The 26595-nt window shown below is 40.2% G+C and overlaps 2 protein-coding genes across 2 annotated transcripts in view; both read right to left on the bottom strand.

The window, feature by feature from the left end:
* LOC136172466 (antigen WC1.1-like) overlaps positions 1-26595 on the bottom strand; it is a 132217-nt gene that overhangs the window by 43233 nt on the left and 62389 nt on the right. The gene's annotated exons all lie outside the window — the stretch shown is intronic.
* LOC136146313 (antigen WC1.1-like) overlaps positions 1-26595 on the bottom strand; it is a 37393-nt gene that overhangs the window by 9634 nt on the left and 1164 nt on the right. The window contains exons 2-4 of the mRNA XM_065905127.1: positions 11122-11442; positions 8628-8948; positions 1107-1427 (exon numbers count right to left, since the gene is read on the bottom strand). Coding sequence (XP_065761199.1) covers positions 1107-1427; positions 8628-8948; positions 11122-11442 — 963 coding nt within the window. The remainder of the gene's footprint in view (positions 1-1106; positions 1428-8627; positions 8949-11121; positions 11443-26595) is intronic.

Raw genomic sequence — 26595 nt, 5'->3', positions numbered from 1 at the left:
TGACCCGAACCTTGATCCCCAGTCTTCCTTCATGCAATTCTTGCATCTTCATCCCATCACCAGTTTGCTTCCTAGCAGCTGGGAGGTCCCATTCCCAAGACCCAACCACCTCTAGTAGTGACTTTGCTGAGATATCTGATAATAACTTCCTCAGTTCCAGCCATTGTGATGGAATTTATGTCCTGGACAGCTCATCAAACATTCTAAAAAGAACTGGGAACATCTCTGGCAAACACTGTGACCACCCAGTTATATTCTAGTTTAACCTTGCCTCAGGTCAAATACACACAGATAGGATTGAGACCTTATTATGTATCATTTCAAGTTATCTTAACTTCAGGGTCCTTAGTTTTGTTCTAGCTGTTGTAATTGTCAAACCTGAGGTTTTACTGCAGCATCAACATCCCCACAAATAAGATGTGAGCTCCCCACCCAAGTGATAGGCTGCACTAGTGTGATGAGACGATCCCCTGACACAAACCTCCCCATCTTGCCTCCCCTGTGACCTAGTGACATTCAGATGCACCAGTGAAATCCTCTCTCACCTTTTCCTTGTGTAACTCCACCCTGACCTCCAGCACTGTCACTTGTTCATGGGTGTCCACTCCCTCCTTGTGGTCCTCACTTCTAGGTTGACCCTTGTCTACTGGTAACTGCCTCATTACCCATAAGATGATATCTGTCACTCTAGGATCTGTGAGTATAACAAACTGTGTTTGCATGCACCTCTCTTGCATCCCTTGTTACAGCTGCACTTGACTGACCATCTCAAAAAGAAAACAAAAAGTGACCATGCTGAACTGAATTATTAGAGGTCCAACCTGGAAGTTGTACCTGCATGAAACATTTAAGCTCACTCCTCTGCCTCTTATGACACATCAGAGAGACTGGAGGGACCAGTTGCTATGGGTCTGGAGCCTTTCTCTCCAGGGACAAGCACGTCCTTATGTTGCTTTGAGCACCTAATGTTGAAGGAATCATTGTGTGAGTAGAATCTTCACTCAAGTACATTCTAAAGGCTGTGATCCATAGTCTCATAGCTACTCTGGGAATGAGACTAGGGCTTTTCCTGCTCGGGATGCCCTCCCAGAGCAGACAAGACTTACCTGAGCAGACTGCTCCAGCATCCTGGTCATGGGAAAGGCCCTCAGGACGATGGTCTTTAAGAGAAGGATAACCGCACACTGTGAGCACTGACTCTGTCCCTTTGCAGTTAGTAGAATGAAACCAAATGGGGCCAATCCCTGGTCCAAAATAAGCCCCTCCAGGAGCATCAATGGCAGCTCCACACCCCAGCTGTCTGCACACCACCTGTGCCTCCTCCAAGCTCCAACTGTGATCATTCACTGTGTCCCATTCTCCTTGGTGCTTTACTTCCACTCTCCCCTCACAGCGGTGACCTCCATCCTTCAGCCTCACCTCCAGAGCTGCAAGAGAGAACAGACACAGGACACAGGGGAGATTTTAGGAGACCATGTGGTAGTATGCTGACAAGTATTTAAAAAAAGAAGGTTCTGATGTCTGAAAACAAACACTTCTTAAACAGCACTATTTGACTTCTGTGATATAAATATTGCCACTGTGGCCAATGCAAAGCTTCCAATGTGCCATCACTGAACCTGGAGCAGGAAGGGAGGGACCAGGTATTTCTCACGAGCCTATAGAACCAGCTGCAGGGACACCACCGAGGACAGGCCTTCAGAGACTCTGGATGCTGCCCTCTCTGTAAATGTGCCCAAGGCTACTAGGGCCCAGCTTATCTGTCTCAGTTACTGCTCACGGCCCGGGATCCAGGGAGGAATCCTCCCTCTCCCTCCCTGTTCATAGGGAGCATCTCATCCAGTTTAGGAACAGAGGGCTGGAGTAACAGGCTCTAAAGTGTCCCAGATGTTTCTGTTACCTGTGTTCACATCCTTGGGTAATCCCCATGCTTGAATGTACCTAGTATCATGCGTCCAACAAAAGAAATTTGCCCAAGTGAAGTCATTTAAGAGATTAAGTTTCAGGATGACTCCTGTTCCTCCATTGTTGACTTATCTTACGTCCTCTCTTGCTCTAATGAAACCAGCTGTCACGTTGTGAAAACTTATGGAGAGACTCACATGACAAGGAACAAAGGCAGGACTGTAGCCAACAGCCAGCCAGGGACTGAGGTTCTCAGTTCAACAGTCCACCAAGTTCTGAGTGCTGCCAACATCCAGGTGAGTTGTTTGGATGATCTCCATTGCTGTCTGAACCTTCAGATGATCACATCATTATAAGATATCATGAGTCTGAGGACCCAGGTAAGCCATGTCCATTCCTGGCCCACACAAAGTGTGAGATACCAGGTGTTTGCTGACTTAAGCTGTCAAATTCAGCACTAATTTGTTGCACAAAAACACATAACTAATATAGGGCTTCCTTCCAGAGTAAGAAGACAGGGGTTGAACAAGCTGGAGGTTATACATGTGCCTTATCTGCTTCATCCAGATGAGACTTCTTCCTGTGTGACCAAGTTTACCACCTGGTCCCACTTGAAACTGGGACACAAACCACCTCTCTTTGTCACATCAGATCTCACCCAGTGTCCCAGGCTCTTGCCTTCTTGTCAGGAACTGAGAAGTGAGTTTATGAGACCTTGAATCAGCTCCATCAGCTTTGAGTTCAGGTCAGGAAGTGAGATTTTTTCTTAAAATCTAACAAGATGTGGTCCCTGGGGACCACGCACATTGCTCCGGCCTCCACCCTGCCCCATGTGCTCTCACTATGGAAATAGAAGTGGTGCATCGCAGAGGGAACATCTGGGAAAATGTTAAACTAGAGAAGATCCTGGTGTGCAGATGGCTCAGGCCAGTGCCTACCACAAAATAGCACAGACTGGCTGGTTAAACAGCAGAAATTCATTTATTTTATCAGAGTGCTAGAGGTTAGTAAGTCCATGGCATGGTGCTGGCAAGGCAATGCTCATCCTGAAACCTCTTTCTTTGGCTTTCAGGCCATAGCTGTCTCACTATGTGCTCACCTGGCCTTTCCTAGGACATGTGCACTTAGAGAGAGGGAGGCCTGTCTCTTCCTTTTCTTGTAATGTCACCTATTAAATTAAGGCCACATTCTTCTGACCTTCAGTTCAGTTCAGTTCAGTCGCTCAGTCGTGCCTGACTCTGCGACCCAATGAATCGCAGCACGCAGGCCTCCCTGTCTATCACCAACTCCCGGAGTTTACTCAAACTCGTGTCCATCGAGTCGGTGATGCCATCCAGCCATCTCATCCTCTGTCATCCCCTTCTCTTCCTGCCCCCAACCCCTCCCAGCATCAGGGTCTTTTCCACTGAGTCAACTCTTCACATGAGGTGGCCAAAGTATTGGAGTTTCAACTTCAGCATCATTCCTTCCAATGAACACCCAGGACTGATCTCTTTTAGGATGGACTGGTTGGATCTCCTTGCAGTCTAAGGGACTCTCAAGAGTCTGCTCCAATACCACAGTTCAAAAGCATCTATTTTTCAGCACTCAGCTTTCTTCTGACCTTAATTAACTTCCTAAAGGCCCTATCTCCTGCGGTCACTGTGGGGTTAGGTCTTCAAAATGTACTTTATGGAGGGACACAGTTCAGTCTATAGATTTGCAGAGGTTCATTCTCAGAAGCAAATAATGATAAAAGGGGAGGAGATGAAAGAGACAGTAGACACAGGGAGATGTCCTGTGATGCTTATTCAGATGTTTTAGAATCTGACACTGAAGTGACAGTGAAGGATTGAAATAGGATCCTGAAAGTTCATGAGAAGCTAGTTTTATTAATAATAAAATTATCTAGGGATATTGGTTCAAGATGGCAACATAAAAGGATGTGTGTTCATATCCAAAGATAGACTGGCTGGGTGGATGGAAACATGTGCATGTATGCACTTCCACTTACCACATCTCTCTATTTAACTGCCCAATTAGTATGTAATTATTTTATATTGTTAGGTTAATCATGTTTCTGTTATGGCTTGCAATTGTAATTATCTTTTATTTTTTTGTCTGGCTATTGATTGTGAAAACTGATAAACATCTTTTACTATTGTGATTATGTAGCTATTATTCATTTTAATACCACTGTTCCATGATTGGTCAACAGAAAGTAGTAGAATTCTGTATCATTAAAACTACCATTTAAAAGAAAAACCTTAATCATTTTTTAAAATCCAGATGCACATTAGAATTTATCTTGGAATTTTTTGAAAAATACAAGTGCCCAGGTATATTTTTTTCTCCAAAGCTTCAGATGTAATTCTAACGAGTATCATGTTTAAAACAACCAGAGTATATGATCTTTTTCTAGTTTGTTTCACTTTTTCTGTTTCATATTCAGTGCTCTCATTTCACTTAGTTTATGTTTCCTAATTTTTCTATCTCTTTTTTTGATATTCTGTGTCAAGCCTTTATCAAGTGTAATGGAAAAGTTTATATATATAAGGTACAATGTGGTAAAAGAATCTGCCTTCCAATATAAGAGATGCAGGAGACACAGGTTCAATCCCTGGGTGGTGAAGATCCCCTAGAGGATGAAATGGCAATCCACTCCAGTATTCTCGCCTGGAAAAATCCCATGAACAGAGGAGCCTGGAGGCTACAGTCCATAGGGTCACAAAGAGTTGGACATGCCTGAGTTACTGAACACAAGCCCATAATGTAGTGATTTTTAAAATAAATTTGAATGAGGCTTGAAACTTCCAATCCAATTTGAGGATACCATGTTGTTAAAAAAACAGAAAATTAACCATGTTTTTTTAAAAAAAAACAGGAAAATTTACATGTGATACAATATTACTAACCAAAGTACAGATTTGTTCAAATTTTATAAAATTTTTTGCTAGTGTCCATTATTTGTTTTCATATATTGTTCAATATTTAGTTGCAGTGAACAGTTTCAGCTGCATGCAAAAAATTCTGATAAATTTTCTTTTCATTTTTTTCTGTTACAAGTATTTTCTAATTTTCCTGGTTATGTCCTCTTAGATACACCTATTATTTAAAAGTGGACAAAATTTCCAATTAAGGAACCCCAATGTAACTTCAATTACATGGGATTTTTAGGGTATCATTGATGCTAATTTTTCATTTTGATATTAATTTCTCATTTAAAGGCTTTCTTCTCTTCAGTCAGTCTCTGTGCTTTTTGAGTCTTTTAAGTTTTTTGAGGACTTCAATGGCTAAATCAAAGATCTCTCCTGGTAAATGTCACATTGCACTTGAAAATATGTGGGTTGTTTTCAAATATTTCTAACATAATTCCACTGTGATAAGAGAACAGACTCTGTATGATTCCAATACCTTTAGAACATAAAAGTTTTGCATCTTGTTTTATGTCTCCTGGTTTATAGTATCTGGAAACTTGAATAGAATTTGTATCCTGTTGTTGTGTGAAAACTGTGCAAGTCTTAATTATGTTGAATTGGGTCATAGTGTTTTTCAGGTTTACTATATCCTTCTACATTTCTGCTTATTCATTCAGTAAATTTTTGAGAGTTTGATAGTCAAACTTCAACTGAAAATCTTAACTCATCTACTTTAAAAATGGTAATATATAGTGGAACTATATGCAATTTTGTTGTATATTTTCCGAGTCTCCTATAAATGTGTTATCATACTTTCATAATTTAAAATATAAAATGAAAAAACATTTCAAAAAATATTAAAATGATCTATTGGGAGGCATGTCTTGTGTTGTAAATGAGGAAAAAAGTAAGAAAATATTCCTGTTTTCATGTAGCTTTTACCTAGTTGATGACAAAAACAAGCAAGTACGTGATTTCATTACTGTGTTAAGTTCCAAGAGATTATCTCAGTAACAGTTGTCTTAGCTATTGAGGGTATCTTGTCAGCTGAAAATAAATAAAGTGGAGTAAATTCACTAAAAATTATCTTAAAAGTGTTAAAGACCTCATAAGACCGGAACAAAAGGTCAGGGCAATCTAAGAGTAAATGAGAATTCATGGAGGGGGTAATCTGCTTTTGCTCTGAGGGCTCTAGGGCATTCAGGAAAATGTGTGGTGTTTCTTATGGCCCTTGGTGTGAGGAAGGGTTTCCCAGGTGGCACTAGAGGTAAATAATCTGTTTGCCAATGTAGGAAACATAACACATGAGTTTTTCATTCCTGATTCGGGAAGATCCCTTGGAGGAGGGCATGGCAGCCCACTCCAGTATTCTTGCCTGGAGAATCCCATGGACAGAGGGGCCTGGCAGGTTACAGTCCATGGGGTCACAGAGTCGGACACAACTGAAGTGACTGAGCACGCATGCACGTAAGGTGGTAAGGAGACATAAATCAAATTGGAAAACCGCACCCAAATGTGAATCCAGCAGAAGGCATTCTCCACAATGAGCTGGCACTTAAAACTGGCAGATTTTGCACAGAATTAGGTTCAGAGTTTGAATCGCTGGATTGTCTAGGTAATATCCATTTCTGCACTTGTGTGAAGGTGTCCCACTATGGATAATACCAAAAACCCATGACAAAGCATCGATGCATTCCTTTCTATCGTAAATTACCTTCATCCAAGCTTTCAGTTATCTTTATAAATAATTTTTATAGAGAAAGTGACCAGTATATTGTCAAAAAAAAGAAAAGTATATCAAGAAAATGGTCCATGAACACAAACCAAGAGAAACAACTGAGCTGAAGCAGAGACTTCTCATATTCAATATCAGACACTAGGCTGTTTATCTTCCGCATATACCATATTTAAAGAAATAAAAGCACTGTTGAAGGATCTTCAAGGACTAAAAAATGCACAGAAAAAAAATTTTAAACTGAGCTTCTATGAATGAAAAATACCCTTAAAACTACAATGTTTGCATCAAATTAACCTCAGAAAAACATAGAATTAGTGAATTTTATAATAAGTCAGAGGAAATCACCAGGAATACTACTGCACAGAGCAACAAAAACATGAAAAATCCAGAGACAAAATCAGAGATAGAAAATGGAGCAAGATGTTTTAAATAAGTTAAACTGACATATAGGCATAAAGAGAGAGAAAGAGACAGAGAAAGAGAGACACAAAGAAAAACAAAGAATTGAACAGAAGAAATATTTGAAAAACATTGGCTGAGCATTTTCCAGAACTGATGAAAGATATCAAGCCTTAGAGTGAAGTAAGGGGGCTACCAGTGGCAAAAAGAAAAAAGCTCAGGGACACAAATAGATAGCAATTAAATTACAGACACTTCAAGCATGTAAATATCATAAGTGTTTAGTGATATTTAAAATTCTCTTATTCTGAGTACATGGAAATACTAATACTTCTTTGCCTACTTGAAAGGAAACATAACCATGTGATCTAACTTATCCAATGAAGTGTGAGAACAAATGATGTCACTTCCACATAGAAACATTTAAGAGTCAATATATTTTTCTACCATAGCAAATCCTGCAGCATTGTGGTGAAGTAGTAGCATATTAATAATAAAATGATAGGGCACTAAACAATATGGATACATGAATAATTATGATAAGCAGATCTAAAAAACTAAGATCATGGCATCCGGTCCCATCACTTCATGGCAAAAACATGGGTAAAAAGTGGGAACAGTGACAAATTTTATTTTCCTGTGCTCCCAAATCACTATGGACAGTGACTGCAGCCATGAAATTAAAAGATACTTGCTCCTTGGAAGGAAAGCTAGGACAAACCTACACAGCATATTAAAAAGCAGACACATCACTTTGCTGACAAAGGTCCATCTAGTCCAAGCTATGGTTCTTCCCAGTAGTCATGTGTGAGTGTGAGAGATGGATCATAAAGAAGGCTGAGCACTGAAGAATTGATGTTCTTGAACTGTGGTGTTGGAGAAGACTCTTGAGAGTCCCTTGGATAGCAAGGAGATCAAACCAGTCAATCCTAAATGAAATCAGTCCTGAATATTCATTGGAAGGACTAATGCTGAAGCTGCAATACTTTGGCCACCTGATGCGAAGTGCCGACTCATTGGAAAAGACCCTGATGCTGGGAAAAATTGAAGGCAAAAGGAGAAGGGAGTGGCAAGGAAGAGATGGCTGGATGGCATCACCAACTTAATGGAGATGGTGAAGGACAGGGAAGCCTGACCTACTGCAGTCTATGGGGTCACAAAGAGTTGGACATGACCTAGTGACTGAACAACAGCAAAAGTAGAGCAAAGATAATGAGGGGATATAAACCACTATGAGTGTTAAATCCCATAGCACTCTCAAATCTTTTTATTTTTAAGTATATCTTAACTGGAATTAATATGAAGACATTATTTTTCTTGAAATTATAACATTAGCAGCTCCAGTATCACACAAAATACAACATCACACAGTCCATTTTATTTCAGATGCTGATTTATCAGAATAAGGCAAGGACTCCTGCACTGTTTCCACAAGCTTTTCTGCATCTGAAACCATAATAAGACATTGTGACAATAAGGGATGCAATTTGAAATGCTAAGAAATGGGTTCTCTTAAAACAAAAATTCCTAACTGAAACTCAAATGCCCTTTCAAAATAGTTACTTTGATAGTAATACTGTAATAAAGAGGATGAAAGAAAGACTGTGATCCATATTCACATGCTATTCTCAGAAAGAGACAGAGGATTTTCCAGCTAAATATCCCCTCCCAGACCAGACAGGACTTACCTGAGTAGACTGCTCCAGCATCCCCGTCATGGGATAGGCCCTCAGAAAGGTAGTTTTTAAGAGGAGGATAACTACACTCCATGAGAGAAGATTCTGTCCCATTGCAGTAAATATACTGGAACCAAATGGGGCCAATCCCTGGTCCAAAATGAGCCCCTCTGGAAGCATTAATGGCAGCTCCACACTTCAGTTCTCTGCACACCACAGCTGCTGCCTCCAAGCTCCAATTCTGGTCATTCACTGTACCCCATTTTCCTTGGTGCTTCACTTCCACTCTCCCCTCACAGCTGTGGGCTCCATCCTTCAACCGCACCTCCCGAGCTGCAGAGGGACAAGGACACAGGAAACATTTTAGAGGTGATGCGGAAGTATAGTGGTCATATTAAAAAATGAAATCTCTGACTTCTGAAAAAAAAATCCTGTGTTCAGCATTTCTTGACTTCTATGATATAAACATTCCCACATGGCCAACTCTAAGCTCCCAATGTGCCATCACTGAACCTGGAGCATGAAGGGAGTCACCAGGTATTTCTCATGAGCCTGTAGAACCAGCTCCAGCCTGAACATCAAGGACAGGCCTCCAGAGACTCTGGATGCTGCCCTCCCTGTAGATGTGCCCAAGGCTACCAGGGCCTAGCTTTCCCATCTCAGTTACAGCTCATGGCCCAGGATCCAGGGAGCAATCGTCCCTCTCCTTTGCTGTCCATAGGGAGCATCTCATTCAGCTTAGGAACAGAGGGCTGGGGTAACAGGCTCTGAAGTATCCCAGTTATTCCAGCTTCCTGGTGTTTGTGTCCTTGTATAATCCCCACACTCAAATATACCTAGTAACATGCATCTAACAAATAATTTGGCAACAGGGATGAGATGTAATTTAAGAGATTAGATTTCCAGATAACTCTGGTTTCTCCTTGTTGATCTATCTTGCTCTCCCTTTTGTCATGGCAAACTGAATAGAACATGTTGTATAAGAAAAAAAAAAATTGGCTGCTCATTAATACATTAAAACCTAGCTTACTTTGGCTATAGTGATAAGAAATAAAAGGAAATTGACAAAGAGAAAAATACTAAGACAGAGACTTATATATTACCTCAAATTGCAAAACATCTGTGCTAAAACTGAAGTTGCTAAGAACGTGAGAAGCCAATGTCATATAGGAAAAACCCTAAATGTGCTAAGAAAAATTGCCAATCTTAAACTATATTCAAAAAATCACCTTTTTTAAAAAGAATAAAGCCCTGGAAAGTGACATCATGAAACTGATGATGTAGGAGACAGCAGCTTCCTTCTTCTTCCTCAACAAAGATAGATTCCCTTGAATCTTTTTGTTGCTTCCACTGTAAAATCATAAGGGATCTCCAAATTCATTATTTTGTAAATATTAACAATGTACAGCTTTTTGCATGTCAATCTTACCTCAAACAGGAGTTTTTAAAAAGGAAAAGAATTCTTTTCTTAGCAAACTCAAGAGTATCATCAAAGATCTGCTAGTGGTGAGATTGGAAAAGATATTCCAGTTGTTATCAGAATGTCTGATGAATTTTCCAGAGTAGAAACCCACTACAATAGTTGGAATTGAGGAAGATATTATCAAATATCACAGCAAGCTGGGAATATCTTTGGTAAATACTGTGACCACCCAATCACATTCTAGTTTGCCCCTTGGCTCAGGTCAAATACATTTAGATTGGACTGAGTCCTTATTATGTATCATTTCAAAGTTCTCTTAACCTCACTGTCCTTAGTTTTGCTTCAGCTACTCTGTTATAACTATCAAGCTTCAGGTTTTCCTGCAGCCTCAACATCCCCACAAATAGGATGTGAGCTCCCCACCCAGGTGAGCAAGTGCTCCAATGTGAAGTGACTGCCACAAATCCCGTATCTTGTCCTCCTCTGTGACTTACTTACATTCAAAAGCACCAATAAAATGCCCTCAATACTTTCTTTCTATAACTTCACCCTGACCTTGTTATTGCCAATTGTTCATTGATCTTCACACCCCATTTTGTGTCTCCACTTCTTGGCTAAGCCTGTTCTATTGGTACCTACCCTGTATACTCATAAGAGGATACTCGCTGTAGAACTTGTGAGTATAGTAAAGTAAGTTTGCTTGCACCTCTCGTGTATGCTCTCCTGTAGTCCCATTTGTTTGACCATCTGATGCAAGAATACAACAAGCTACCATAATGAACCTAATTCACAGAGGTCCATTCCAGAAGTTGTATCTGCATGAAACATTTGACCTCACACTTCCACCTTCTATGACAGACCACAGAGAATGGAGGGCCCAGTGACGGTCTGGGGCTTTTTTCTCCAGGGCCAAGCAAATTTTTATGTTCTTGTGAGCACCTAATGTTCAAGAAATCATTGTGTGAGTGGAATCTTCAAAGAAGTATGTTCTAAAGACTGTGATCCACATGCTCATAGTTTCTCTGGGAATAAAACTGAAAGGTTTCATACTGGAAATCTCCTCCCAGACCAGAGAAGACTTACCCGAGCAGATTGCTCCAGCATCCTTGTTATGGGAAGAGCCCTCAGTACGGTGGTCTTTAAGAGGAGGATAACTGCACTCGGTGATAACTGACTCCTGCCCTTTGCAGTAAATATAACGGAACCAAACAGGTCCAATTCCTGGTCCAAATTTAGACCCTTTGGGAGCATCAACAGCAGCTCCACACCTCAGCTGTCTGCACACCACATGTGCCTCCTCCATGCTCCAGTTCAGATCATTCACTGTGCCCCATTTTCCTTGGTGCTTCACTTCCACTCTCCCCTCACAGCTGTGGTCTCCATTGATCAGCCTCAGCTCCAGAGCTGCAAGACAGACACAGACACAGGTCACAGGAGAGGTTGTATGAGACAGTGCAGTGGTGTGCTATTAAGTATTAAAAAAAATCTTCTCTCTGAGGGGAAAGCTCCATAAGTAGCATTTGTTGACTTCTGTGGTATAAATATTCCCTCCGTGGCCAACTCAAAGCTCCCAATGTGCTACCACTGAACCTGGAGCAGGAAGGGAGCCACCGGGTATCTCTCATAAGCCTGTAGAACCAGCTCCAGGGACCCCACCGAGGATAGGCCTTCAGAGACTTTGGATTACGCCTTCCCTGTAGATGTGCCTAAGGCTACTATGGCCCAGTTTCTCTGTCTCAGTTACAACGCATGGCCCAGGATCCAGGGGGGAATCCTCTCTCTCCTTCCCTGTCCCCTAGGGAACATCTCATCTCAGCTAGCTTAGGAACAGAAGGCTGGGTAACGGCCTTTAAAATGTCCAAGTTATTCCTGTCACCTTTTGTTCACATCCTTGTATAATGCCCACACTCAAATGTACCTAGTAACATGCATCTAACAAATGGAATTTAGCAAAGTGATGAGATGTCACTTAGATTTCAAGATGATTCTGGTTTCCCCTTCTTGACCTGTCTTGCTCTCTCTCTTGCTCTAATAAAACAAGCTTCCATGTCGTGACCTACTTATGGAAACACTTGCATGACAAGGAATGGAGGCAAGCCTCTATCCAACAGTGAACATGGACCGGGACTCTCAGTTCATCAGACTGCCAAGGTCTGAATGCTGCCAACACCCAGTTGATTACATTTGGACAGTTACCACTCCTGGTTGAACCTTCAGATGATTGCATCCTTTTGAGACTTCATGAGTCAGAGGACCAAGGTAAGCCATGTCAATTCCTGGTCCACCAAAGGTGTGAGATACTAGGTGTTTACTGACTTAAGCTGCCAGGTTCAGCACTAACTTGTTGCACAACAACATATAACTGATGCAGGGCTTCCCTCCAGAGTCAGAGGGCAGGGGTGAACAAGCTGGAGGTTTATATGTGAGCATTCACTACTTCATCCAGGTGAGACTTCTTCCTGTGTGACCAGGTCTGATTAGCCCCTGCCACAAATCCCCCTTCTTGCCCTCCCCTGTGACCTAGTGATATTCAAATGCACCCATGAAATCTCCCTTTTTCTAATGTAACTCCACCCTGACCCCCAGTATTGTCACTTCTCCATGGGTATTCACACCCCATATTGGATCCCCACTGCTAGGTGGATCCTGGTCTATTGGCCCCTCTCCCATGTACCCATCTTATGGCCTCTGTCTTTCTAGGACCAGTGAGTATAATACACTTTGTTTGCCTGCTTCTCTCCTATACACCATCGGGTAGCCGCACTTGTCTGACCATCTCGTGAAAGAATACAAAAAGCTACCATGATGAAACTAATTAATTGAGGTTCAACCTGACAGTTGTACATGTATGAAACATTTGAGCTCACCTCCCTGCCTCCTATGAGACACATCACAGAGACTGGAGACTTTCTATCCAGGGCCAGTTCAGTTCAGTTGAGCCACCCAGCTGTGTCAGACTCTTTGTGAGCCCTTGGACTGCAGCACACCAGGCCTCCCTGTACATCACCAACTCCCAGAGTTTACTCAAACTCATGTCCACTGAGTCAGTGATGTCATCCAACCATCTCATCCTCTGTCGTCCCCCTCTCCTCCCACCTTCAATCTTTCCTAACATCAGGGTCTTTCCCAATGAGTCAGTTCTTCACATCAGGTGGCCAAAGTATTGGAGCTTCAACTTCAACATCAGTCCTTCCAATGAATATTCAGGACTGATTTCCTTTAGGATGGACTGGTTGGATCTCCTTGCTAGTCCAAGGGACTCTCAAGAGTCTTCTCCAACACCACAGTTCAAAAGCATCAATTCTTCGGTGTTCAGCTTTCTTTATAGAAAGCTTGGTCCAGGGCCAAGTTGGACCTTATGTTCCTTTGAGCACCTAACATTCAAGAAAGCACTGTGTGACTGAAATCTTCATCCAAGTATGAATTATAAAGACCACCCTGGTAGTTCAGTGGTTAAATATAAAGACCACCATCCAAGTAAGTTCTAAAGTCTGTGATCCATATTCTCATAGCTATTCTGTGAATAAGACTGAGGCTTTTTCTGTTGGGAATCCCTCCCAGACCACAGGGCTTACCTGAGCAGAGTGCTCCCGCATCCTTGTCATGCGAATTGCCCTCAGGGCGATGATCTTTAACAGAAGGATAACTACACTCCGTGATAGCTGACTCTGGACTTTTGCAATAAATATAACGAAACCAAATAGGGCCAATCCCTAGTCCAAAATGAGCCCCCTTGGGAGCATCAGTGGCACCTCCACATCCCAGCTGTCTGCACCCCACAGCTGCCTCCTCCATACTCCAGTTCAGATCATCCACTGTGCCCCATTCTCCTTGGTACTTCACTTCCACTCTCCCCTCACAGCTGTGGGCTCCATCCTTGAGCCTCACCTCCAGGACTGCAAGAGAGACACAGGACATAGGAGAGGTTTTGCAGACTTGCACCAGGGGTGTGCTGGTAAGTATTAAAAGATGAATACACTATTCTCTGGAAAAAAAATCACTGTGAATAGAAAGTGTTGATGTCTGTGGTGCAAACATTCCCACCATGGCCAACTCTAAGCTCCCAATGTGTCATCACTGAACCTGGAGCAGGAAGGGAGGCACCAGGTATTTCTCACGAGCCTGTAGAACCAGCTTCAGGGACACCACCGAGGACGGGCCTTCAGAGATTCTGGATGCTGCCCTCCCTGTAGAAGTGCCCAAGGCTATTAGGGCCCAGTTTCCCCATCGTCTCAGCTGCAGCTCATGGCCAGGGATCCAGGAATCCTCCCTCGCCTTCCCTGTCCATAGGGAGCATCTCATCCAGCTTAGGAACAAAGAACTGTGGTAACAGGCTCTAAAGCATACCAGTTGTTCCTGTCACCTGGTGTTCATGTCCTTGTGTAATCTTCACACTTGGGTGTATCTAGTAACATGAGTCTAACGAATGGAATTTGGCAAAAGTGATGAGATGTCACTTAAGAGATTAGTTTTTAAGACAATTCTGGTTTCTCCTGGTGACCTATCCTGCTCTCTCTGTCTTGATGAAGCCAGTTGCCACATTGTGAGCTATGTATGGAGAGACCCACATGATAAGGAATCAAGGGAGACCTCTAGCTCATGGCAGAAAGGGACTGGTGCTATCAGTTAGACAGTCCACCAAGGTCTGAGTGCTACCAACATCCAGGTGAGTGTGTTTGGGCGATGTTCACTCCTAGATGAACCTTTTAATAAATGCAGGCCTGTGATACATACCATATGTGTGTCTATAACTGGTCCCTGACCTATATGGGCACCTGTACCTGGCCCCTCAATGCCAACTGGGTGCACACTTCCGGCACTGACTCTAGCCACTGCCACTGCCTGCCATGGTCCCTAGACACTGGACTTGGGGGTACTGCTGAGTACACTAACAATCCTTACAGTCACTTCACATCTCCTGCAATGCTTGCCAAAGTCCTCAGAGTTGTCAAAGCACCTGAATTTATTATACATCATTCAGACAGATAATCAATTAGAAACAGGGGATTTGAAGAATCTAATAAAAAAATGGACTTAACAGACATATACAGAACATTTTATCCAACAGCAGCACAATACATATTCTTCTCAAATACACACAGAATATTTTCTAGGATAGATCATGTTAAGCAACAAAACAAGTCTTAGCAAATTCAAGAATATAGAAATATTATCAAATATATTTTCTGAGTAGAGCTATTTGAAATTAAAAATCAACAATAGGAGGAAGCTGGCAAAATCATAAATATATGGAAGTTCAACAATAAGCTCCTGGACAGCCAATGATAAAAAAGAAATCCAAAGGCATATTTTTTTTTTCATTTATTTTTATTAGTTGGAGGCTAATTACTTTACAATATTGTAGTGGGTTTTGTCATACATTGAGATGAATCAGCCATGGAGTTACGTGTGTTCCCCATCCTGATCCCCCCTCCCACCTCCCTCTCTACCCGATCCCTCTGGGTCTTCCCAGTGCACCAGGCCCAAGCACTTGTCTCATGCATCCAACCTGGGCTGGTGATCTGTTTCACTATAGATAATATACATGTTTTGATGCTGTTCTCTCAAAACATCCCACCCTTGCCTTCTTCCACAGAGTCCAAAAGTCTGTTCTGTACATTTGTGTCTCTTTTTCTGTTTTGCATATAGGGTTATCATTACCATCTTTCTAAATTCCATATATATGTGTTAGTATGCTGTAATGTTCTTTATCTTTCTGGCTTACTTCACTCTGTATAGTGGGCTCCAGTTTCATCCAACTCATTAGAACTGATTCAAATGAATTCTTTTTAATGGCTGAGTAGTATTCCACAGTGTATATGTACCTCAGCTTCCTTATCCATTCGTCTGCTGATGGGCATCTAGGTTGCTTCCATATCCTGGCTATTATAAACAGTGCTGTGATGAATATTGGGGTGCACGTGTCTCTTTCAGATCTGGTTTTCTCGGTGTGTATGCCCAGAAGTGGTATTGCTGGGTCATATGGCAGTTCTATTTCCAGTTTTTTAAGAAATCTCCACACTGTTCTCCATAGCGGCTGTACTAGTTTGCATTCCCACCAACAGTGTAAGAGGGTTTGCTTTTCTCCACACCCTCTCCAGCATTTATTGCTTGTAGACTTTTGGATAGCAGCCATCCTGACTGGCGTGTAATGGTACCTCATTGTGGTTTTGATTTGCATTTCTCTGATAATGAGTGATGTTGAGCATCTTTTCATGTGTTTGTTAGCCATCTGTATGTCTCCTTGGGAGAAATGTCTGTTTAGTTCTTTAGCCCATTTTTTCATTGGGTCATTTATTTTTCTGGAATTGAGCTGCAGGAATTGCTTGTATATTTTTGAGATTAATCCTTTGTCTGTTTCTTCATTTGCTATTATTTTCTCCCAATCTGAGGGCTGTCTTTTCACCTTGCTTATAGTTTCCTTTGTTGTGCAAAAGCTTTTAAGTTTCATTTGGTCCCATTTGCTTATTTTTGCTTTTATTTCCAATATCCTGGGAGGTGGGTCATGGAGGATCTTGCTGTGATTTATGTTGGAGAGTGTTTTGCCTATGTTCTCCTCTAGGAGTTTTATAGTTTCTGGTCTTACATTTAGATCTTTAATCCATTTTGTGTTTATTTTTGTGTATGGTGTTAGAAAGTGTTCTAGTTTCATTCTTTTACAAGTGGTTGACCAGTTTTCCCAGCACCACTTGTTAAAGAGGTTGTCTTTTTTCCATTGCATATCCTTGCCTCCTTTGTCAAAGATAAGGTGTCCATAGATTCATGGATATATATCTGGGCTCTCTATTCTGTTCCATTGATCTATATTTCTGTCTTTGTGCCAGTACCATACTGTCTTGATGACTGTGGCTTTGTAGTATAGTCTGAAGACAGGCAGGTGGATTCCTCCAGTTCCATTCTTCTTTCTCAAGATTACTTTGGCTATTCGAGACTTTTTGTATTTCCATACAAATTGTGAAATTATTTGTTCTAGTTCTGTGAAAAATACCTTTGGTAGCTTGATAGGGATTGCATTGAATCTATAGATTGCTTTGGGTAGTATAGCCATTTTGACAATATTGATTCTTCCAATCCACGAACATGGTATGTTTCTCCATCTGTTTGTGTCCTCTTTGATTTCTTTCAAGAGTTTTTTATAGTTTTCTATGTATAGGTCTTTTGTTTCTTTAGGTAGATATACTCCTAAGTATTTTATTCTTTTTGTTGCAATGGTGAATGGTATTGTTTCCTTAATTTCTCTTTCTGTTTTCTCATTTTTAGTGTATAGGAATGCAAGGTATTTCTCTGTGTTAATTTTATATCCTGCAACTTTACTATATTCGTTGATTAGCTCTAGTAATTTTCTGGTAGAGTCTTTAGGATTTTCTATGTAGAGGATCATGTCATCTGCAAACAGTGAGAGTTTCACGTCTTCTTTTTCTATCTGGATTCCTTTTACTTCTTTTTCTGCTCTGATTGCTGTGGCCAAAACTTCCAAAACTATGTTGAATAGTAGTGGTGAGAGTCGGCACCCTTGTCTTGTTCCTGATTTCAGGGGAAATGCTTTCAATTTTTCACCATTGAGGGTAATGCTTGCTGTGGGTTTGTCATATATAGCTTTTATTATGTTGAGCTTTGTTCATTCTATTCCTGCTTTCTGGAGAGTTTTAATCATAAATGAGTGTTGAATTTTGTCAAAGGCTTTCTCTGCATCTATTGAGATAATCATATGGTTTTTATCTTTCAATTTGTCAATGTGGTGTATTACATTGATTGATTTGTGGATATTAAAGAATCCTTGCATTCCTGGGATAAAGCCCACTTGGTCGTGGTGTATGATTTTTTTAATATGTTGTTGGATTCTGTTGTCTAGAATTTTGTTAAGGATTTTTGCATCTATGTTCATCAGTGATATTGGCCTGTAGGTTTCTTTTTTTGTGGCATCTTTGTCTGGTTTTGGAATTAGGGTGATGGTGGCCTCATAGAATGAGTTTGGAAGTTTACCTTCTGCAATTTTCTGGAAGAGTTTGAGTAAGATAGGTGTTAGCTCTTCTCTAAATTTTTGGTAGAATTCATCTGTGAAGCCATCTGGTCCTGGGTTTTTGTTTGCTGGAAGATTTCTGATTACAGTTTCGATTTCTTTGCTTGTGATGCCTCTGTTAAGATCTTCTATTTCTTCCTGGTTCAGTTTTGGAAAGTTATACTTTTCTAAGAATTTATCCATTTCTTCCAAGTTGTCCATTTTATTTGCATAGAGCTGCTGGTAGTAGTCTCTTATGATCCTTTGTATTTCAGTGTTGTCTGTTGTGATCTCTCCATTTTCATTTCTAATTTTGGTAATTTGGTTCTTCTCCCTTTGTTTCTTAATGAGTCTTGCTAATGGTTTGTCAATTTTGTTTATTTTTTCAAAAAACCAGCTTTTAGCTTTGTTGATTTTTGCTATGGTTTCTTTAGTTTATTTTGCATTTATTTCTGCCCTAATTTTTAAGATTTCTTTCCTTCTACTAACCCTGGGGTTTTTCATGTCTTCCTTCTCTAGTTGCTTTAGGTGTAGAGTTAGGTTATTTATTTGACTTTTTTCTTGTTTCTTGAGGTAAGCCTGTAATGCTATGAACCTCCCCCTTAGCACTGCTTTTACAGTGTCCCATAGGTTTGGGTTGTTGTGTCTTCATTTTCATTCATTTCTATGCATATTTTGATTTCTTTTTTGATTTCTTCTATGATTTGTTGGTTATTCAGAAGCATGTTATTTAGCCTCCATATGTTTGAATTTTTAACAATTTTTTTTTCCTGTAATTGAGATCTAATCTTACTGCACTGTGGTCAGAAAAGATGACTGGAATGATTTCAATTTTTTTGAATTTACCAAGACTAGATTTATGACCGAGGATGTGATCTATTCTGGAGAAGGTTCCGTGTGCACTTGAGAAAAAGGTGAAGTTGATTGTTTTGGGGTGAAATGTCCTATAGATATCAATTAGGTCTAGCTGGTCCATTGTGTCATTTAAAGTTTGTGTTTCCTTGTTAATTTCTGTTTAGTTGATCTATCCATAGTTGTGAGTGGGGTATTAAAGTCTCCCACTATTATTGTGTTACTATTAATTTCCTCTTTCATACTCGTTAGTGTTTGCCTTGCATATTGTGGTGCTCCTATATTGGGTGTATATATATTTATAATCGTTGTATCTTCTTCTTGGATTGATCCTTTAATCATTATGTAGTGTCCTTCTTTGTCTCTTTTCACAGCCTTTATTTGAAAGTCTATTTTATCTGATATGAGTATTGTGACTCCTGCTTTCTTTTGGTCTCCATTTCCGTGAAATATTTTTTTCCAGCCCTTCACTTTCAGTCTGTATGTATCTCTTGTTTTGAGGTGGGTCTCTTGTCGACAGCATATATAGGGGTCTTGTTTTTGTATCCATTCAGCCAATCTTTGTCTTTTGGTTGGGGCATTCAACCCATTTACATTTAAGGTAATTATTGATAGATATGATCCCGTTGCCATTTACTTTGTTGTTTTCGGTTCACGATTATACAACCTTCCTGTGTTTCCTGTCTAGAGAAGATCCTTTAGCATTTGTTGAAGAGCTGGTTTGGTGGTGCTGAATTCTCTCAGTTTTTGCTTGTATGTAAAGCTTTTGAATTCTCCTTCATATCTGAATGAGATCCTTGCTGGGTACAGTAATCTAGGTTGCAGGTTATTCTCTTTCATTACTTTAAGTATGTCCTGCCATTGCCTTCTGGCCTGGAGGGTTTCTATTGATAGATCGGCTGTTATCCTTATGGGAATCCCTTTGTGTGTTATTTGTTGTTTCTCCCTTGCTGCTTTTAATATTTGTTCTTTGTGTTTGATCTTTGTTAATTTGATTAATATGTGTCTTGGGGTGTTTTGCCTTGGGTTTATCCTCTTTGGAACTCTCTGGGTTTCTTGGACTTGGGTGGCTATTTCCTTCCCCATTTTAGGGAAGTTTTCAGCTATTATCTCCTTGAGTATTTTCTCATGGCCTTTCTTTTTGTCTTCTTCTTCTGGGACTCCTATGATTTGAATGTTGGGGCATTTCACATTGTCCCAGAGGTCCCTGAGGTTGTCCTCATTTCTTTTGATTCTTTTTTCTTTTTTCCTCTCTGCTTCATTTATTTCCACTATTTTATCTTCTACCTCACTTATCCTATCTTCTGTCTCCGTTATTCTACTCTTGGTTCCCTCCAGAGTGTTTTTGATCTCATTTATTGCATTATTCATTTTTAATTGACTCTTTTTTATTTCTTCTAGGTCTTTATTAAACTTTCCTTGCATCTTCTCAATCTTTGTCTCCAGGCCATTTATCTGTAACTCCATTTTGTTTTCAAGATTTTGGATCATTTTTATTATCATTATTCTAAATTTTTTTTCAGGTAGATTCCTTATCTCCTCCTCTTTTGTTTGACTTGGTGGGTATTTTTCATGTTCCTTTACCTGTAGGGTATTTCTTTGCCTTTTCATCTTGTTTAGATTGCTGTGTCTGGAGTGGGCTTTCTGTATTCTGGAGGTCTGTGGTTCCTTTTTATTGTGGAGGTTTTACCCAGTGGGTGGGATTGGACGATTGGCTTGTCAAGGTTTCCTGGTTAGGGAAGCTTGCATCGGTGTTCTGGTGAGTAGAACTGGATTTCTTCTCTCTGGAGTGCAATGGAGTTCCCAGTAATGAGTTTTGAGATGGGTCTATGTGTTTGGTGTGACCTTGGGCAGCCTGTAAGTTGATGCTCAGGGCTATGTTCCTGAGTTGCTGGAGAATTTGCATGGTATATCTTGCTCTGAAACTTACTGGTTCTTGGGTGGTGATTGGTTTCAGTGTAGAAATTGAGGCTTTTGGATGGTCTCTTATTACTTAATGTTCCATGTAGTCAGGAGTTTACTGGTGTTCTCAGGTTCTGGGCTTAAGTCTCCTACCTCTGGATTTCAGTTTTATTCTTCCAGTAGTCTCAAGACTTCTCCAACTATACAGCACTGATAATAAAACTTCTAGGTTAATGGTGAAAAGATTCTCCACCATGAGGGACACCCAGAGAAGTTCACAGAGTTACATGAAAAAGAAGAGAGGGAGGAGGGAGATAGAGATGAGCAGGAGGAGAAAAAGGGGGACTCAAGAGGAGAGAGATAGATCTACACAGTTGTCTGTTCCCAGAGTGTTCTCTGTAGCCCAGACACCCACAAAGATTTACAGAATTGGATTGGGAAGAGAAGGGGAAAGGAGGAAATAGAGGTGTTCTGAGGTAGAAAACAGAGAGTCAAAAGTGGGAGAGAGTAATCAACACACTCCTGAATAAAAATGGGAACTGAATATTGGATTCTTAAATGTCCAAATTTTATATCACATACTGAAAAACAAAGATTAAAAATCTAGAGTAGAGGTTAGACTCTTAAAAATACAATTTTAAAAACAAAAACAAAAACAATTTAGAAATATATATGAAGTTCGGTTTAAAAATAGGGCTTCTCTCTTTTTTTTTGCAAGGTTATAGTGAAATGAAAATGAGAATTAAGGAGTAGTAGAGGAGTAATAGAGGACTTTAAAAGAAAATAAGAGAAAAAGAAAAAAAAGAAAAGGAAAAAAAACAAGAAAAAGAAATTTTTTTATATTTAAAAAAATCATAAAAATATATGAAAATGAAAGTTAAGGAGTAATGGGGGAGTAATAGGGAAGTTTAAAAGAAAATAAAAGAGAAAAAATAAAAAGAAAAGAAAAGAAAAAAATTTTTATTAAAAAATAAAAAAAGGTAAAAATATATTTAGGAATTTCTCTGGAGCTGTTGCGGTCAATGTGGGTTCGGTTCAGTTTCAGATAGCTCCTCATTCCAGCTTACACCTCTTGATATCTATAGACCCCTTCCAGTGTAGTCGGTGTTATCTACAGGGATTTTAATCTGTTGCACCGGTCCCTTCTGAAGCGGTTCCCTCTGTTTATTCGGCTTCTGTTTACTGATCTCTTCAGTGTCTAATTTCCACCCTGACACAGGCGGGTGGAGGTGATCACCTGTTCAGGTTCGCTAGTTCCGTCGCGCTGCTGGGAGTGGGGGGCACCGCTTTCCCCGTCTATGCTGCTCAGGCTCCCGGCTGCTCTATATGGAGCGTGCCCTGTGTTGTGTGCGGTTCCAGTTTTCGGGTACTCCACAAAAGCGCGGACCCAGTTGCCCCTGCGTTTTGTGCCTTCCCCAGCCCGAGGGGCTCGGGCAGCCAGGAGCTTGACGGGCGCACTCTACCCGGGTGTGGTGCGCCTTTTCCCCTCCGTGGCCCCAGCCTCAGTTTGTGCCTGCACCGGTCAGGTGCGTGCGCCTTGTGTTTAGCCGCGACCCTCCCGGCGGATGTCGACCATCCAGAATCTCAGGAAGTCTTTGGTTAGAAACTGGAGCCTGTTTGCAGTGTGGTAGGGGATGCCGTCTTTGGGGCCGAGTTTGCCCCTTTCCCCTCCCCCCTGCCTCCTGCCTCCGGCAGGGCTGGACCGGTCCGCAGTGGACTAGCTCTTCTCTGGACTTGCTCAGACCTTTTGTTCTGTGAACGTCCGGCAGTGTGTTCGGGCTGGTTAATTTTCTCTCTTTCTTTTGCTGTCCCACAGTTTAAGTTGGAATCTCACAACAGCTCCCTCCGATTGCCCTCAGGGCATTCAGGCCCGGTCCTTACCCTTAATCTTTGCAATGCTGCCCGCTCCTCTCCATTCTGCCCCCACTTTCTGGTGGCGGATGCGGGCGTCTGGGGTACTTTTCTGCTGGGAGTTGCTTTTAGGCACATAATCTGTGGGTTTTATTTATTTTTCCTCCTAGTTAGGTTGCCCTTTGAGATTAAAAAACTTCCCCCAGACCCGCCAGTGCGAGGGTTTCCTGGTGTTTGGAAACTTCCTCTATTAAGACTCCCTTCCTGGGACGGGTCTCCGTCCCTAGCTCTTTTGTCTCCCTTTTTATCTTTTATATTTTGTCCTACCTCCTTTTGAAGACAATGGGCTGCTTTTCTGGGCGCCTGATGTCCTCAGCTAGCAATCAGAAGTTGTTTTGTGAAGTTTGCTCTGCGTTCAATTGTTCTTTCGATGAATTTGTAGGGGAGAAAGTGGTCTCCCGGTCCTATTCCTCCGCCATCTTGGCTCCTCCCTCCCAAAGGCATATTACAAATATTCTGGGATACACAAAAGTAGAAACACACATTCCAACACTATGGACTGCATCCAAAGCAGTTATAAGAGGGAAATTTTTAGTGATAAATGCATACTTAAGGAAAAAAGAAAGATCTCAAATAGACAACCTAATATTACACAGCAAAGAACTAAGAGAGAACAAAGTAAACCAAAATTTAGCCAAGGAAGGAAAAAACAAAGATTAGGGCATAAATAAATGAAATAGAATATAGGAAAGTGATCGAAAAGATTAACAGAAGTCATTCTCAAAAAAAAATAAACAAAAATGGCAAACTTTAGGCTATACTAACCAAGAAAATAAATGGGAAGATTCAAATAAATAAAACTGGATAGGAAACAGGGGGCATGAAAACTGATACAACAGAATACAAATCATAAGAGATTACTATGGAAAATTATAGGCCAACAATTTGGATAATCTAGAAAAAATGATAAGAAATTTTCACTGGTGAATTCTATTAAATATTTATATAAGAAAAACATCTGTTCTTTTTAAACTCTTCTAAAAATTGAGGAGTGAGCACTCTGCAAATCATTTTGCATTAGCCTGATACCAGAGCTATGTAAAAACACTACAAGAAAGGAAAATTACAAGCCAATGTCTATGATTAATATAAATGCCAAAATTCTCAACAAATTTAGCCAAGTGCATTCAACAACACACGAAAAAGATTATATACTGTGAGCAAGTGAAATTAATCTCTAAGATGCAAAGATAGTTCAGCATGTGTAAATCAATAAATATCATACACCACATTAATACAATGAAAGATAAAAATCATAAGACGATCTCAATAGATGCAGAAAAGATGTTTGACAAAATTCAACACTCTTAAATTTTTTAACTCTCAAAAACTGGATATAGAAGGAACATTTCTCAATATAATATAAATCATATGTGAGAAGCTCAATATCAAACTCAATGTTCCTCTAAGATCAGGAATAACATAAGCATCTCCTCTGTTACCAATCTTAATCCACATAGTACTGGAAGTCCCAGTCAGAACAATTAAGCACAAAGAAATAAAATTATCCAAAGAGAAAAAGAAAAAGAAAATTTTCTCCATTTGCAGAAGACATGCTATTATACATGGAAAATTCTAATAGTATACCAATAAAAACAACTGTTAGAACTAATAAATTCAATAAAGTCACAGGAGAAACAATCAATCTACAGAAATTGGTTGCATTTCTACACACTAACAAGGAAATATCTGGGAAAAAAAGAAACAATCTTATTAAAACTGCATAAGAAACCATAAAATATTAAGAATAAATTTAACCAAAAAGATGAAAGAGCTATACACTCAAATCAATAAGATTAATGAGAGACGTTGAAGAAGACACTAATAAAATGGAAAGAGAGTCCGTGTTCATAGACTGGAAGAATTAATACTGTTAAAATGTCTATACTACCCAAAGCCATCTATAGATTCAAAGCAATTCCAATAGTATTTTTCACAGAAATAGAAAAAAATCTTAAAATTTGTGTCAAACCACAAAAACTCAAATAGCTAAAGCAATCTTAGAGTGAAAAAGAGAAAATAATAGCAAAACTGGAGGTGACTCGCTTGGTGGTCCAGTAGTTAAGAATCTTCCTACCAATACAGGGGACACAGTTTCGATCTTGGGCCCAAGAAGATCCCACATTCCACAGAGCAACAAAGCCCGTGTACCTAGAGTCTGTGCTCCACAACAAGAGTAGGGACTACAGTGAGAAGGCTGAGCACCACAGGGAAGGGCAGTCCCAACTTCTGCAACTAGAGAAAGCCAGTGGGAAGAAACAAGGACCCAGTGAAGCAAAAACCAAAATAAAACAAAAACAAATAAAAAAACAAACAAAATAAAGCTAGAGAGACTTCCCTGGGGCTCCAGGGGTTAAAACTTTGCCTTCTAATGCAGGGGGTGCAGGTTGAATCCCTGGTCAGAGAGCTAAGATCCCAAATGCTTTGTGGCCAAAAAAAAAAAATAATAATAATAATAATAATAATAATAAAAAAGCAAACATAAAACAGAAGCAATATTGTAGCAAATCCAATAAAGACTTTAAAATGCTCACATCATCAGGGGACTTCCCTGGTGGTCTAGTGGTTAAGAATCCACCTTCTGAGGAAGTTGGCTGTGGCACAGACGCAAGTTGAAATTGTCTGGAAAGGCTGAGAAGTTTCTCAGTGTTATGGACAACAACGGACACCCAGAATGTTCAGCCCCCTAAGCAGCAGCCAAAGATACATATTTATGGAGAATGTCACACAGAAAATGAAACAAAATCAAGGGATCCAATCTGATGCAGACAGTGTGGATACAGAATAATGTACAAAAGAATGGCCAAAAGACTGGTGGTTTTAGATGCTTGGTGACACATGAAGTTCAGAGGAATATCTTATTTGGATTTAGATATGCTGTTAATGTTGTATAGATTTTGATTAGTGTACTTTACGAATACAACAATATACATATGATTTCATTTTAAAAACCTTACTGTATTTAGATATCTATTAATGGCTTATATAAAGATATTATTTTTTGTTCAAAAAAAAAAAAAAAAAAGAATCTGCCTTCCAATGAAGGGGTTTTGAGTTCAATCCCTAGTTGGGGAACTAAGATCTCACATGCCGCAGAACGGCTAAGGCCATGCTCTACAACTACTGAGCCCTCAGTGCACTCAAGCCTGTGTACCACAACTAGAGAGAAGCCCGTCTGCTGCAAATGGAAAAGCCCATGCTGCCACAGATGCCACATGTTACAACTAGGAATTCACATGGCATGAGTAACATGGCATGCTGCAATTGAAGAATCGCATGTTGCATAAAGATCAAATATCACATGTACTGCAGGCAAGATCTGATGCAGCCACGTACATAAAAACAAACATTTTGGCAACGGTATGAAAATAGACACACTGAGCAATTAATAGAACTGAGAGCCCAAAAATAAACCCGTGCATGGACAGTCAATGAATGTTTGACAAGAGAGGCAAGAATACTCAGTGAGGCAATGATGGTCTTTTCAGTAAATGCTGTTAGGAAAACTGGATATTTACATGCAAAAGAATGAGGCAAGATCTCTATATTAGTACCTCAGAAAAATAGACTCAAAATAGATCAAAGACATAAATCTGTTTAAGACCCGAAACCACAAACTCCTAGAAGAAAACACAGGGGAAAGCTCCTGGATGTGGATATTGGCAATGAATTCTTGGGTATGACAGCTAAAGCACAAGCAACAAAATCAAAATAAACAATGGGACCACATTAACATCAACCTAAAAATCTCCTGTAGAACAGAAGAAACAGTACACAAAATGAAAAGACAAGGTACAGAATGGAGAAGAAGAATTTGCAAATCATGTATCTCATGAGGAATTAATATCCAAAATATATAAGGAACACATATGACTCAATGGCTAATAATAATA

The sequence above is a fragment of the Muntiacus reevesi genome, chromosome 1 (assembly GCF_963930625.1).
Source record: "Muntiacus reevesi chromosome 1, mMunRee1.1, whole genome shotgun sequence".
Lineage (NCBI taxonomy): Eukaryota > Metazoa > Chordata > Mammalia > Artiodactyla > Cervidae > Muntiacus > Muntiacus reevesi.
This window is presented reverse-complemented; position numbering and strand designations above follow the sequence as displayed.